This window comes from Staurois parvus, unplaced genomic scaffold, assembly GCF_062004578.1.
Source record: "Staurois parvus isolate SC_StPar_1 unplaced genomic scaffold, SC_StPar_1.0 ptg000154l, whole genome shotgun sequence".
NCBI lineage: Eukaryota > Metazoa > Chordata > Amphibia > Anura > Ranidae > Staurois > Staurois parvus.
Window position 1 is genome coordinate 11208746 of NW_028317950.1, and position 16545 is coordinate 11225290.

The following is a 16545-nucleotide window of genomic DNA, read 5'->3' on the forward strand; positions in this document are numbered from 1 at the left end:
ATATGCCTGTCTACAGGTGATATTGTCTGAAACTAGTAATCATATAAATTATAAGGGATCAGAAACCCCATTCCTGATATTTTAGTAGATGGAAAGACCATACAGTCACCCTCTTTTTTAAAAGTTGCCTTTACACTGCTCTTCTACTTCCTGCAATCCGTATTAAATCTCAATGTGGATACATTTTTCTTTAACTTTTTACGAGTGGTCACATGACAGCAGTGCTCCGGTGGGTGTCTGACAAAGTTACTGGTAGGCATGAAATATATTTTTTTTTTCCTTCACCTTTTCGATCAGGTTTTTTTTTGGGACACTGGACTTTAATTTGGGATTTTTCTGAGACTTATATATTATAATTTCATTTATGTTTGCATTATTATTTGCGCTGTGTTATATTATGAGTTTTGTTTGATGTTTTTTCATTTTTGAACAGCAGAATTTATTTTATTGTTATTTCTTTGGCCCAAGGTTTCAATCTATCATGACCTTTTTGAGGCCCGACCGCTCTCATGGAAACTAGTAGTATGACATCACAGCTTTCAGGATTCAGAGCCATTTTCGGCCCTGCTCCAACAGACACACGCCAGAGCTTTGCAGTCATGTGATCACTTAGAAAAAGTAAAACAATTGTATTTCCATTAAGACTTATTACTAACTGATTGAAAGAAGTATAAGAGTAGTGGGGAGGCAGCATTTAAAGGTAAGTGATTGCGTTGTAGATTAATTACAAAAACCGGAGAGTGCACAATCTGGTGAAGCTCTGAATAGAAACCAATCAACTTCCAGGTTTTATTGTCAAAGATTCATTGAACAAGCTGAAGTTAAAAGCTGATTGGCTACCATGCACAGCTGTACCAGATTCTGGGTTTTATTAAATCTCTCCCGTTGTCTTTCCTTCTACTTTAATGCAGGCCATAGATGGGTCGAAAATCGGCCGATTTTTTGGCCGAAAATAAAATCGGCCGATTTTCGGATCGTTAGTGGGCTATTTGTTCGGCCGTTTTTCGGGATTTTGGCCGTTTTTTTTTTTTGGTAAAGTTGGAAAAAAATCGTCCGATCGGCCGATTTTCGCGGCATTAATGGGCTAATCGGCCGATTTTTTACCGATAAAAAATCTGCGCATGAGCAGTGACCTGCAAGAGGAAGACAAAAAGAAGAAAAAGAAGAAGAGGATGAGGAAGAAGATGAGGAAGAAGAAGATGAGGAAGAAGAAGAAGAGGATGATGAAGAAGAGGATGAGGATGATGAAGAAGAGGATGATGAAGAAGAAGAGGATGAAGAAGAAGAAGAGGATGAGGATGATGAAGAGGATGAGGATGAAGAAGAAGAAGAGGATGAGGATGAAGAAGAAGAAGAGGATGAGGAAGAAGAAGATGAAGATGAGGATGAAGAAGAGGATGCGGATGAATAATAATAAGAAGAGGATGAGGATGAATAATAATAAGAAGAGGATGAAGAAGAAGAGGATGAGGATGAAGAAGAAGATGAGGATGATGATGAAGAGGATGATGATGATGATGAAGAGGATGATGATGAAGAAGAAGATGAGGATGAAGAGGATGAGGATGATGAAGAAGAAGAGGATGATGAAGAAGATGAGGATGAAGAGGATGAGGATGATGAAGAGGATGAGGATGATGAAGAAGAAGATGAGGATGAAGAAGAGGATGAGGATGAAGAAGAAGAGGATGAAGAAGAAGAGGATGAGGATGATGATGAAGAAGATGAGGATGAAGAAGAAGAAGAAGAGGATGATGAAGAAGAGGATGAGGATGAAGAAGAGGATGAGGATGAAGAAGAGGATGATGATGATGAAGAAGAGGATGATGAAGAAGAAGAGGATGAGGATGAAGAAGAAGAGGATGAGGATGAAGAAGAAGAGGATGAAGATGAGGATGATGAAGAGGATGAGGATGAAGAAGAGGATGAGGATGATGAAGAAGAAGAGTATGAGGATGAAGAAGAAGAAGAGGATGATTATGAAGAAGAAGAGGATGAGGATGATGAAGAAGAGGATGAAGAAGAAGAGGATGAGGATGATGAGGAAGAAGAGGATGAGGAGGATGAAGAAGAAGAGGATGAGGAGGATGAAGAAGAAGAGGATGAGGAGGATGAAGAAGAAGAGGATGAGGATGATGAAGAGGATGAGGACGATGAAGAAGAGGATGATGAAGAAGAGGATGAGGATGATGAAGAAGAAGAGGATGAGGAAGAGGATGAAGAAGAAGAAGAGGATGAGGAAGAAGAAGAGGATGAGGATGATGAAGAAGAAGAGGATGAAGAAGAGGATGAGGATGAAAAAGAAGAAGAAGAAGGATGAAAATAAGAGGAATTCCAGTCCAGCAAAAAGTGTCTGCAGAGAGCTACGCTATTTCTTTGACAGTTCTCTGACAGTTCCTTGACATTTATAGCGGTTGCAACATTGTATCTATTTGTTTCCGAATAAAAACATCTGTATCCTAAATGGAAACAAATAGATACAATGTTGCAACCGCTGTAAATGTCAAGGAACTGTCAGAGAACTGTCAGAAATAGCAGAGCTCTCTGCAGGGACACTTTTTGCCGGCTGTAGACGGGATGAAAATTGGCCGATTTTTTTTTACCATTGGTGGTAACGTCGACCACTTGAACGACCGATTGTTCGTTTTTTTAAAAGAAAAATCGGCCGATTTTCGACCCATCTATGGCCTGCATAAATCTCCAGTCAAAATTTTTTTTAAGTCTTCAAATGAATGGGGGAGAAGTTGTTTTTATTGCTGTTTGCGTCGCCATTGGGAAGATATTCCTTCTCTTCCTGTCCTGGTGCTGCCAGGACAAGAAATGAGGGAATGTGGATGTCATTGGGACAGGAAGATAAATAAAGCAAGAGAGCAATAAAAACTGCCAGATGTTTTAACCCTCCTGCCTTATCCCATCATGTCTTGCCATTGGGGAAATCTCTCTAATGGGAATTCAGACAGCAATAAAAACTTGGCAAAGGTTCTAACCCTTCATTGCTCTAAACAACTTGGAGAAAAAAAGTTGTGGCTGGAGTTGTGCACAAACTGGCTTCTTTTGTCCCTCAAAAAGACCAGCAGCAAGATGTTGCATGAATCCACTCCATCTGCCTGATGTATCAATCTCTTTTGTTGTCAGAGATTTCCCAGTTGGTTAGGAAAAACTTTAGGCCACCTGGCCAGTCAGAATAGGGAGTAGTGAACCACACGTGCCCTACAGTCTGTAAGGTGAGTCACTTCAGTAGTAGTTGGATGTCCCCGATGTGGTTGAGAATGGACAGATGTCTCCTAGCTCCTCGTTCTTGAGAAGCCATCTGCCTATCTATGGCCAACTTTGGTGGAAAGATCTTTCTGCCTGAACCTTCAAGCAATAGAGAGGGGGGAAAAAAAGACTATAAAAAGGGGAAAAATGACTTAACTCGGCCATGTGCACCCAAACATGAAACTGTTTTGGGTGGAATGACCTGGATTAACTTCAGAAATTGGCACAAATGGCGAGGCATCATGCTGTTTGTTTTCAGTTTATAGATCTCTGCCTAGATACATCATGTTCACTATAAATAACTGTAATTTCTGAAATAAATATTTTTGCGATTAAATGATAATTTTTTTTTATCACTGTGTCATGTGTCTTTTCTTCGCTCTGGTTTTTTTTCTACTGTTCAGTGTTTCCTTAGTTCAGGTCCCATTTTCAGGAATTTGTTTTTAAAGAAAACCGGTCAGAAACCTACATACCTAGCTGAGCTGAGGCTCATATAGAAGGCTGCCATTAGCTGACCCCTGAAAGTGGTGCTAGTTCAGGGCAGGCATGTGACATGCCTTTAAGCTGTACACACTTGTACGGCCTTTGGCTAGTTTCTGCAATGGCAGCCTCTAGAATTGGAAGGAACCCTGAGCTGAGCCATGTAAATAAGGTTCTGACAGAATACTGTGCCCTGATCTGACTGATCTATTAGCTGTCATATATTGACACTGGAGGTATTTGCCCACTCTCCCTTCTCTGCTCTATAGTCCTAAGCATGTGTCTAGCCCAGCAATGGGCAAACTACGACCCGCGGGCCGTATACGGCCCGGCGGACCTTTTAATCCGGCCCGCGGAGCTAGGCTCCTCTCACAGTCCGCCCTGAAGACCGGTGTAGCATGAAAATCTATGAGGATCTGTCCCCCTCGACGTATCTGCGCATGTGCCGGAGATCGCCGATCGGCTGCTAATGCCTGAAACTGGCACATGCGCAGATACGTCGAGGGGGACAGATCCTCATAGGAGACAGATTTTCATGCTACACCTGAACGGCGCGGGAAGACGGCGAGAGGAACGCGCGGAGCAAAGGTAAGTGAATTGACACAGGGGGGACTTGGGGACTTAATATGGGGAATGAATTACTATATGGGGGATGAATTACTATATGGGGGATGAATTACTATAGGGGGGATGAATTACTATGGGGGATGAATTACTATATGGGGGATGAATTACTAAGGGGGATGAATTACTATAGGGGGGATGAATTACTATGGGGGATGAATTACTATGGGGGGTGAATTACTATGGGGGATGAATTACTATATGGGGGATGAATTACTATATGGGGGATTAATTACTATATGGGGGATTAATTACTATGGGGGAATATTACTATACTTACTATGGATGACACATACACATCATTCATCTACTCTTGGTCCGGCCCCCGGGTCCAATATATGAACCCATTGCGGCCCTCAAGTCAAAAAGTTTGCCCACCCCTGGTCTAGCCTATGCTACCAGTGTAAACACGTATTAGTTGTCAGTGTTTTATAAATATAATTGTGAAATTAAATACTCCGATATCTTGTGTATATATCTGTTAGTGAAAGAAATTAACAATCAAAGTAAATCAATTATTAGTCAATGTCCTCTTTACTCCTAGTAATGTAAACAGTTCATATGGTTCCAGATCTTCTTTGTTTTCACCCGTGGTATTTCTTATTTATTCCTTGCAGTGATTCCCACCACCATTCACTATATGCGCTCACCTCTAGTAGTGGACCTGCTAGATATCAGGTCAGAAACACTTTCCCCCACCTGGGGATTGCTGTGGATTCCTCCTACTCAAAGCCTCCACTGGATCACTTGACTTTCCACTTTGGAGGTTATGTGTCACCACTCATATTTATTTGGGTGTATGGCCCTTTTAAAAGATTGGGATTTCTTCCTGTGATGAACTCATATGAAAAAAAGAGGTTCCTCATAGTGTAGTAAATATCTTAATTTCTTAATCCTTTTTATTTAACAAAATTGCACTTCATTAGCATTAAAAACAATGGCATTGATTGTAAAACAGCGGGGCTCCCGTGTCGCTTCCTGTCAATCACCTGGCTCCACCTACCGCGTTTCGTCAGTCATGTGACTTCCTCAGGGGTACCCTGAGGAAAGCGCAAAAACGTACAGTGATCCAGGGGAGGCTTTGAGTTTATTATTTATTTGGTAGATTTTTTTTCTTTCATTGGTCACAGGATTGTAGCAAAACGTTTTTTCATTAAGTGTTGAATTAAGAAGATGTAGCAGTAGTCTTTCACATTTGTAGTCATAAACATGTACGTTCAGGTGATCTGAGCATGCATGTTTATGTGACACTCCCAAAGAGATGGGAAAAAAAACTTCCATTGGTCAGATCATGCCTCCAGAGTCTTTGGGCAGCTTTAGTGCACACCCGCCACAATTAATGTGGCTGCTAATTACCCTAGTAATTAACCTGCCGCTAATTACCCTAGTATGTTTGTATGTGAATGAGAGTTAAGTTGTCCAAAGATGAATCAAATCTTGGCTGGTTCAGCAGGGATCAGGGATTTAATCCATCTATGGGCAGGCTGATTGTACCCAAGTCGATCCATTTGGGTACAACCAACCTGTCGGTATAATCGCTGTGTTCTGGCAGCAGGGAGGGCTCTCTGCATCCCCCTTCCCGCCAACAAAATATATTAGTGCTAGGGGAGGGAAAGAAAATCAATTAATCTATGGCTTGCCTTAGGGATTTTGGGTTGTAAGCAACTTGAGAGCAGGGACTGATGTCAATGCAATATATATATATATATATATATATATATATTTATTTATACACACACACTGCTCAAAAAAAATTAAAGGAACACTTTTTGCAGTACAAAATGACCTCCAGCAGGCCACTGGTTTGAACGTCTCTGACAAAACAGTCAGAAACAGTCTTCATGAAGGTGGCCTGAGGACCCAATGTCCTCTAGTGGGCCCTGTGCTCACTGCCAGGGGCGGACTGACCATTTGGGAACTCGGGCACTGCCCGAGGGCCCGGGGTCAGTAGGGGGCCCCATGAAATGCCCCTGGTACCTTTTTCATAGGCTTTTTTGAGTTTGAGCAAGGACACAGGTGCCCCATGAGTTGTCAGTCCGCACCTGCTCACTGCCCGTCACCATAAAGCTCAACTGGCATTTGCCATTGAACACCAGAAATGACAGGTCGGCCACTGGCGCCTTGTGCTTTTAACAGATGAGAACAGGTTCACCCTCAGTAAGTGACAGATGTGAAAGGAGCTGGAGAAGCCGTGGAGAATGTTATGCTGCCTGCAACATCGTTCAGCATGACTGTTTTGGTGGTGGGTCAGTGATGGTCTGGGGAGGTATATCCATGGAGGGAAGCACAGACCTCTACAGGCTAGACAATGGCACCCTGACTGCCATTTGGTATCAGAATGAAATCCTTGGACCCATTGTCGGACCCTACGCTGGTGCAGTGGGCCCTGGGTTCCTCCTGGTGCACGACAATGCCCGGCCTCATGTGGCGAGAGTATGCAGGCAGTTCCTGGAGGATGAAGGAATTTATACCATTGAATGGCCCCCACGCTTGCCTGACCTAAATCCAATAGAACACCTCTGGTATATCATGTTTTGGTCCATCCAACACTGCCAGGTTGCACCCCGGACTGTCCAGGAGCTCAGTGATGCCCTGGTTCAGATCTGGGAGGAAATACCCCAGGACACCATCTGTCTTCTCATTAGGAGCATACTCTGACGTTGTCAGGATACATACAAACATGTGGGGGCCATACAAATTACTGAGTACCATTTTGAGTTGCTGCAATGAAATTTCACCAAAATGGACTAGCCTGCTGCATAATTTTTTCACTGATTTTTGGGGCATCTTTGAATTCAGTCCGCTGTAGGTTGATAATTTTCATTTCCATCCTTACGTTCCTAATACATTACCCAGTCCATATCAGTATAGATATCCAGCATAATATTTTTCCTCATTGAGATATGTGTTTTCAAGGTGTTCCTTTAATTTTTTTTGGAGATATATAATATATACACACTCTGTCTTAAGTAATTGAGATTTTTATCTATTTTTCCTGATCAGCATGCTTGTTTCATATTATAGACTCAGAAAGTATTGAGACCAGACAGTCAAAATAACAAGAAAGAAGTAGTAAGAGGTCTGCAATAGAAGACAATAGTAGTAGACAACAGTGCCATCTACTGGTCTTTAGATATACTGCACCTATTCTCCTTCCTCTGTAGTAGTGTTCTGCAGTATGGATGCACACATCCTTGCTGCAAGTGGGACACTAGTGGGCTTGGCCTTCTCTGCAGAGCAACCTTGCATAACAATGTGCTCACTTTAGTGTCAGCTACCAGTGGCAGCTATCACAAGGAGCTTGGCAGAATATACACGGTACATGTGGTCCTTTGGAATTTTTTGAATTAAGACAACATCCTAAGCTAGTACTAGGAATTAGACTTCCACTCAAAAGCTAAAGTTATCTGCTGTTATTATACTATTTTTGTAATAAATTGAGGAACTAGAAGATTGCATTTAAACATCTGCCAACTGAATCTTAAGAAGATATAAAACACAAAATGAATACATTCATTAAAACGTATTAAATGTATATTTGATTCCAGCTAGTTTACAGCAGTATCAACCCCAAATGCAAACATTTAATATACTGCAGCTTACCAATTCTGAGATGTGATGGCTGTATTAGTTTCTATTTTCATGTGGTGATCTAGCATGTAAGTCTGTTGTTTACCATCCGAAAGGCTCACTTGCAGTTACAGGGTTGGGACAGATCATTTAACACCGATAAGGGTGTTTAAGATAATCACCTTTTATTTAAAATCTTTATCCCCAAAAGAGAACAAATGTTTGTTGTAACTGATTATAAGGCTAGGTTCACACCTATGCAGTTTGAGCTTGATCCGTTTCTGCAGTGCTTTTTGCGATGCTGTTTGCATTTTTGCATATGCGTTTTTGCCGTGTTTTTGATGCGTTTTGCAAGTTTTTTTTCTCAACTTGTTGCTGGGCAGATTAAAACGCATCAAAAACGCACTACATGCTTTTCTGAAGCATCTCCATTGAAGTCTATAGAACCAAAAAAGTTCAAAAAAGTCCTTTACAAAAAATGCACTGGGTGAAACCGCATGTGAACCTGTCCCATAGGAAATCATGTTAAATGGACTGCTGTGTGTTTCTGCAAAATGCAAAACGCAGCAGAAACGCATAGGTGTGAACCTAAACTAAGGTATTAGCTGAAGTTCTGCTACAATTTCATATTGTATTTAAATTTGCTAGTATTTCTAACTCTCCCCCCCATGACCATGCTGCTGTCCCCAGTGCTCCTTCATCCAGAGTGGGGGCACGAATACAGGAGGTGTGTTACTGGCCAGATCACCAGGGGAAAACAAAGGGGAAAAAAGCCTAAAGAAAAGAAAACTAATGCAGCCACCACAATTAATAATTTCAAATTATTTCACAGGTAACTTCTCCCATATATGTCTCTATCCATATGTGACCAATAATCACTAAAAAAATATTTTCAAAAGATGCAGCCGCCTACTGATCGATTCAGAGATTCACCCTGACCCTTCTTCTTTCTGTTCTTTGTTTCTTTACACCCTGAATCCATATGGCTGCAGTAACCTTATTTTCAGATTCGTAGCCTGCAGATCCACAGACCAAATGTTTTGTTCTCCAGCTTATGTCGCTTTTAGAGATGTAAACTGTGCACAGTGAGAATCAAGTACAAAATATTACAATCCCACCCAGAAGCACAATGAAAAGCCTGCTAAATGTGGCTGCCACAGATTGTAAAATGTTCAGATGAAGATAAACTTATTGTACTTACTGGCTACAGCATTACTGTAAAGTCCCATATACAAGATAAGAATAATCAGTGCCCTGGTTATTAGTTTAGCCCCATCAGTGCTGCCTTTCAGTGCCCATAATTGCCACCTTTCAGTGCCCATCAATGCCACATACCAGTGCCCATCAGTGCACAACAATGCCACATATGAGTGCCCATCAATGTCATATACCAGTGCACATCAATGCCACATACCAGTGCCCATCAGGGCACATCGATGCCACATATCAGTGCCCATCAGAGCTGCCTTTCAGTACCAGCTAGCAGTGCCAGTCATTGCCGCCTATCAGTGCTCATCAGTACCGCCTAACATTTCCAATCAGTGCCACCTATCAGTGCTCATTAGTGCCGCCTAACAGTTCCAATCAGTGTCCTCTATCAGTGCCAGTCAGTGCTGCCCATCAGTGGCCATCAGTGTTGCCTATCAGTGCCTTATATGAGTGATGCCTGTCAATGCCCATCAGTGCTACCTGTCTGTGCCCATTACTCATTATCGCACATCAGTGAAGGAGAAAAATTAATTAGTTAAGTGTTCTTGCATGGCAAGACCACTTACTGTTATCTCACATATATATTCTTATTATTATAGCCAAATTTACCACCCTAACTCCTCCCACAGTTTTTACACTACATAGACAGTAATATACAGAAACGTGCGGATTGTTCCCGATTGGTGTGCTATTACTTTGTGGAACGTTTCGCCGAATGGTTCACGAAATATCGGCATTTTTGTTGTGAAATTGTTCCCATAGGAATGAATGGCGGAATGTTCAAAGCTAGAGTGTGAGCTGAAAAATCAGGACATGATTTCTAAACTGCCATCACTCCCTCTGCAAGGGTTGACTGCATACTCAGTCTATGGAAGAGGAGAAACACTTTTACTTATCTTTATCCTCTGCTCTCCCAGCCCGAGGTGCTCCTGTCAAGCCCCCAAATGGTAGGTGTCATAGTCACACGTGTAACACCATGGTAGCTGAGGATCTAAATAGCGGCTGAGATGACACCGTCCTTGACAGATTGGATAATAGAAAGATTTAGTTCTGTTTTAAAGGAGAAGTATAGCCAAAGCTTTTCTGGCCATACTTCCCATATGGGTCACAGGAGTGCATTTATTTCTGCATTTCTGTGGTCCAGATTGAGCCAATAGCGGGCTAAAGCTAACTGTAGGCTGATGTCACAGAGATGGTCCAGGCACTGCAGGAATCCTGACAAGAATGTTGTGATCCATCCAGATGCCTGACTGGCAGCTGGCTCAGCCTATCAGCGTGCTGAATGAGCCACTCCCGCCCCCCTCCACAGCCCAGTGCTCCAGTAAGCAGAGCAGAGGGCCAGTGAATGACAGGCACTGATCATTGCTCAGTGAAGACTGAGAACTGAGTGATCATTGGTCATGTGATTGCTCACTTCTCAGGCTTAGAGCCGGCAGGGAACAGCTGCAGCTTTGGATCAGTGCTGCAGCCACACATTTGAGTAAATATGTTTGTTTGTTTTTTAAGGGCTCATGTACACGGGGCATTTGGAAAACACTTCTGAACGATGGAAACTGACTGCTGGAAAACGTAGGTTAAAAAAGGTCAGTTTAGCCACATTTGCATATCACATTTATGCGCGTTTGTGTTTAGAAGCATTTTTAAAAGATAACCTCAGGAGACCTTCCCAAATGCCCAGAATGCACTGAAAAATAGTAAAAAATTAACTATTTCAGACATTTTGAGAGAAATAGAGAGAGCAGAAGCAGAGAGAGCAGTATGTGTTGAAATGACCTGTCTTTTCTGGTTGTATTCACTATGGATCCCATCATGAGCATAATGCAGCACGTTCTACCATTTTTTCCTTCACGTGAAACCTGGAACTGACTGCACTGGTGTACTAGGTCCATTTGAGTACATGGAAAACGCTTTGCATGCATTTCTGATGATGAAAAAAGGATCAAGACAGCATCTGGATATGAAACCGTTAAAAAACGCTTCCAAACGCTTCTAAATGCGGTTAACCGCGTTTACACACATTTACAAGCATTTGCATTTGAAACGCCGGTAAAATCTACTCCTGAACGCAAAATTGGTGCGTTCAAAAAAATGATTGTAAACTAAACTGCCTGTAAATGACTGTAAACGACGATTTGTACATGGACACATAGGAAAACATTAGGGAGAGTTCAGGGGCTGCTAAAAAAAACGCTGAACAGCTCCAGAACGTCAGTTTAGCAGCTGCAGTGTACATGAGCCCTAAATCCCACACTTCTCCTTTAACCATTCTGTCCAAAGTGAATGAATGAATGATTCTGTTTCTCTGGAGTTATACATTAACCACTTCCAGACCGGACACTTTTACCCCCTTCCTGTCCAGGGCAATTTTCAGCTTTCAGTGCTATCACACTTTGAATAACAATTGCGTGGTCATGGAACACTGTACCCAAATGAATTTTTTACCATTTTTTTGAGACAGATAAAGCTTTATTTTGGTGGTATTTATTCACCACTGGGATTTTTATTTTTTTTGCTATGTAAATGAAAAAGTCCAAAAATTTTGAAAAAAAGTGTTTTTTTAAAACATTTTGCAAATAAATAATATTTCATCATAAATATTGGCCAAAATGTATTCCATTATCTTTTTAGTAAAAAAAAATCCAAATTAGTTTATAATCAAAAATTATAATTTTTAAACTTTTTTTTACATTTTTATTTTTTTATATTATTATTTTTTTTATTTTTTATTTTTATTTTTTTTTTACATACTGTCACCCTAGCAGTACTACTTGTTGGGGGTGATGAAGATTTTTTTTTTTTTTTACACAGATTGCTTTTACACCCATATAGGATGTAAAAGCAATCATTTCTCCTTCTCTCTGTCTGCATTCTTGCACTCATTGAGAAGTACTGAGTGAGCTGTGATTGGTCACAGCTTGTCACATGGTACAAGGCTGTTGTAAATAGCCTTGTACCATGTGACCTCTGTGATCATTCAAAGATTTCACACGTAGTAAGCAATGATGTCACAAGTGACATCTTGCTTACTACTTTGCATGTGATCACTGATTGGCCAATCATTGATCACATGATCGGGACCTCGTACAGAGGTCACGTCCGACGATCGGTGTTTCACTGTGTCCGGAGGACACAGCGGGCACCGGATCGCGGTGCTGCGCGCTCCCAGGGAACGTGCACAAGCAGGGTGCGGGGAGGCCGTTTAGAAACGGCCACCCGACCCTGCAGTGCCACCGTCCGGCCGTTTATATGCAACAGCCGGTCGGGAAGTGGTTAATGAGACAACCTTAATATAAATAACACGTAAAGTAACTGTTACCATATACAGTTTTTCATTAAATATTTAGATAGGAGCTTCTTTGCTTCTCACAAATAATGTGCTGATAGTCTGTAACCTGTAGAAGGCTAATTCTGTAATGATTTTATCTAAAGGAGTTGTGCAGCAAGAATTCTAACTACACTGTCTGGCATATAGACAGTACACAGGGGTAGAACTGATAAATCATTAAATAAAACTCCCATGAAAATATGCAGAAATGCAAACATTACTCTCCTTTTAAAAAAACGACCTTGTGATTATTAATTACAATACCTTATAATGCATACCCATTAAAAATATACTTCCGTGCCTTTAAAATAGGAAAAAAATTGTTTTGTAATTCAGGATGCCTTGCAAGCTTTATCTTATAGCTGGTAATTATAAGGATTGTATGAATATAAAGTTAATAATTCCTGTAAAACTATCCTGCCTTTGTTCCTGTAATGATAGGGTGGGACAGTTAGTGGCGCCAGTCACCGATTTACCCTTTCAGCATGCACAGAATGGCACATCGATCTTTTTCCACTGGTGACTGGGAACGTGGCTTATTCCCGGTAGTGTGGGTTTTAGGTTTTGATCAAATTATAGGTGAAAGGTCCCAACTCAGAGGAGGCTCTGTGGCTTTGGCTAAGAGTCATTCTGATATCCATCCAAAGAAAGGAATGTCCCCTTGTAATTAGTGGTGGGGACGAACTCTCTGTGGAACAATGCTGGGGGGTGGAGCGAGCCGGAATGTCACCCCAGATTCTCCAATAATAGCTTGTATGTCCTTGTGAAGGTTTTCTGATAGTGATCCTTTCCTCCTGGAAGAAGCAGAACAAATACAATAATGTATGATTTGCCCCTGATATTTCTCATTCACGTATGGAAATGACTTGAACAGGGGCGGACTGATAACTCATGGGGCCCCCTGGGCAATAGGGCATCATGGGGCACCTGTGTCCTTGCCCAAACTCAAAAAAGCATATGAAAAAGTACCAGGGGCATCTTATAGGGCCCCCTACTGACCCCGGGCCCTCGGGCAGTGCCCGAGTTTCCAAATGGTCAGTCCGCCCCTGGACTTGAAGAATAAATAGACTGCCAATGCTGGTCTATTTCTGACAATACTCTTTGCCTGGCTGTGCCTAGCCTTTGAAAATACTAATCTCCATAGTTGTTATGAATCTATACCAATTCAAAAGGCCAAGTCCTTTGACTTAAAGGATAAGTTCACCTTTTAGACAATAATAATAAATGCACATTTTTGTACATAATTACATAGTTAGTCTATGGACAAAAGTCCATCCAGTTCAACCAAAAAAAAAAAAAAAAAGTTATAATCCTATACCCACAATTGATCCAGAGGAAGGAAAAAAAAAACCCAGCAAAGCATGATCCAATTTTCTCCTGCAGGGGACAAACTTCCTTCCTGATCCCCCGAGAAGCAATCGGATATTCCCTGTATCAGCTTTACCTATACAGTCTACACACCCCTGTTAAAAAAATGAGACAAAGATAAATAATTTCAGAACTTTTTCCACCATTAATGTGACCTATAAACTGTACAATTCAGTTGAAAAACAAACTGAAATCTTTTTTTTGGGGGGGGGGGGGGGGGATAAACATAAAAAACTAAAATAAGGTGGTTGCAAAAGTGTGCACACCCTCTTATGACTGGGGATGTAGCTGTCTGCAGAATTAAGCAATCACATTCAAAATCATGTTAAATAGGAGTCAGTACACACCTGCCATCATTTAAAGTGCCTCTGATTATCCCCAAACAAAGTTCAGCTGTTCTAGTAGGTCTATCCTCACATTTTCTTAGTTGCATCCTACAGTAAAAACCATGGTCCACAGAGAGCTTCCAAAGCATCAGAGAGATCTCATTATTAAAAGGTATCAGTCAGGAGAAGGGTACAAAAGAACTTTCAAGGCATTAGATATACCATGGAACACAATGAAGACAGTCATCATCAAGTGGAGAAAATATGGCCCAACAGTGACATCACCAAGAACTGGACGTCCCTCCAAAATTGATAAAAAGATGAGAAGAAAACTGGGCTGCCAAGAGGCCTAAAGCAACATTAAAGGAATATCTGACAAGTACTGTCTGTGTGGTACATGTGACAACAATCTCCTGTATTCTTCATATGTCTGGGCTATGTGGTAGAGTGGCAAGACGGAAGCCTTTTCTTACGAAGAAAAACATCCAAGTCCGGCTAAATTTTGCAAAAACACATTTGAAGTATCCCAAGAGCATGTGGGAAAATGTGTTGTGGTCTGATGAAACCAAGGTTGAACTTTTTGGCCATAATTTCAAAAGATATGTTTGGCACAAAAACAACACTGCACATCACCAAAAGAGCACCATACCCACAGTGAAGCATGGTGGTGGCAGTATCATGCTTTGGGCTGTTTTTCTTCAGCTGGAACTGGGGTCTTAGTCAAGGTAGAGGGAATTATGAACAGTTCCAAATACCAGTCAATGTTGGCACAAAACCTTCAGGCTTCTGCTAGAAAGCTGAACATGAAGAGGTACTTCATCTTTCATCATGACAACAAACTAAAGCATACATCCAAATCAACAAAGGAATGGTTTCACCAGAAGAAGATTCTAGTTTTGGAATGGCCCAGCCAGAGCCCAGGCCTGAATCCGATCTGTGGGGTGATCTGAAGAGGACTGTGCACAGGAGATGCCCTCACAAGCTGACAGATGTGGAGTTTTTACAGAGAAGAATGGGCAAATATTGTCAAATTAAGATGTTTCATGCTGATAGACTAATACCCAAAAAGACTGCGTGCTGGAATCACATCAAAAGGTGCTTCAACAAAGTATTAGTCTAAGGGTGTGCACACTTATGCAACCATATTATTTTAGTTTTTTATTTTTACTTCCCTCCACCTAAAAGATTTCAGTTTGTTGTTCAACTGAGTTGTACAGTTTTTATGTCACATTAAAGGTGGGAAAAGTTCTGAAATGATTTATCTTTGTCTCATTTTTTTACATCACAGAAACCTGACATTTTAACAGGGGTGTGTAGACCTTTTATATCCACTGAAAATTTTAGTATCCAGTTACTTTCTGTGTATCTAGGAAAGAATCCAGGCCTTTTTTAAAGCAATCCACTGAGCTGGCCAGAACCAACTCTGTTTGCACGTAACAAAATGTGTATTTACTATGTTTGTCCAAAGGAGCCTGGAAAGCATTGAACCAGTGTCAGTAGATTGCTGATGCCGTTTGGTCATACGGGATGTACTGCCAAGCAGACATTCTGACAGGAACCTTCAATGAACTACCACGGCGCTCCACAGCACTGTGGTAATTCATGTAACATGTTTCCAAAGGTGAAATTATCCTTTAACATAACAGCTAGCCATGCAAAATTTTCAAAAAGTGAGTAGTCTTCATATTTTCTCCATACATGTTTCCTTTGAGCAACCAGATTTCTGTACTCACTCTAAATTTACTAGCTGCATGCTTGTTCTAGGTTGGTGACATTGAATGTACTGAACATGAGAAAGCCAGGTCACTAGCATTTTCAGAGAGAGGTCAGCCGTAGTAGCCTCCATATTGATAATCTACTACTTAAAGCGGAGCTCCAGTCAAAATCTAGCAAAAATAAAAGTCAAGTAGCAACAAAAACTGTAGCAGCTGACTTAAAAAAAAAACAGACAATCACCTGTCCCGTGATCCAGCACTGATGATCAGTGTGCCCTGATGATCTGTGTAGCCCCAGCTGTGCCAGCTGTCAGTGCTCATCCATGCCACCTTCCAGTGCCCATCAGTGCCACATATCAGTGCCCATCTGAGCTTCTTTCAATGTCACCCATCAGTGCCAGTCAGTGCCACCTATAAATGCCAGTCAGTGCCACCTATCAGTGCTGCCAATTAGTGCCACCTATCAGTGCCAGTCAGTGTGCATCAGTGCCGCCTTACAGTACCCATCAGTGCTGCCTAACAGTGCCAGTCAGTACCACCTAACAGTGCCAGTCAGTGCCACCTATCAGTGCCAGTCAGTGCCGCCTATCAGTGCCATATATGAGTGCTGCCTTTCAGTGCCCATCAGTGATGCCTGTCAATGCCCATCAGTGCCTCCTCATCAGTGCCC

General features: G+C 41.6%; 1 protein-coding gene across 2 annotated transcripts in view; it reads right to left on the reverse strand.

The window, feature by feature from the left end:
* Positions 1-7878: 7878 nt before the first annotated feature.
* Positions 7879-16545, reverse strand: part of LOC149463510 (uncharacterized) — a 71286-nt gene continuing 62619 nt past the window's right edge. For both annotated transcript variants that reach the window (XM_089675053.1, XM_089675052.1), the window contains one exon: positions 7879-13260. In XM_089675053.1, coding sequence (XP_089531179.1) covers positions 13134-13260 — 127 coding nt within the window. In that variant the 3' untranslated portion in view covers positions 7879-13133. The remainder of the gene's footprint in view (positions 13261-16545) is intronic.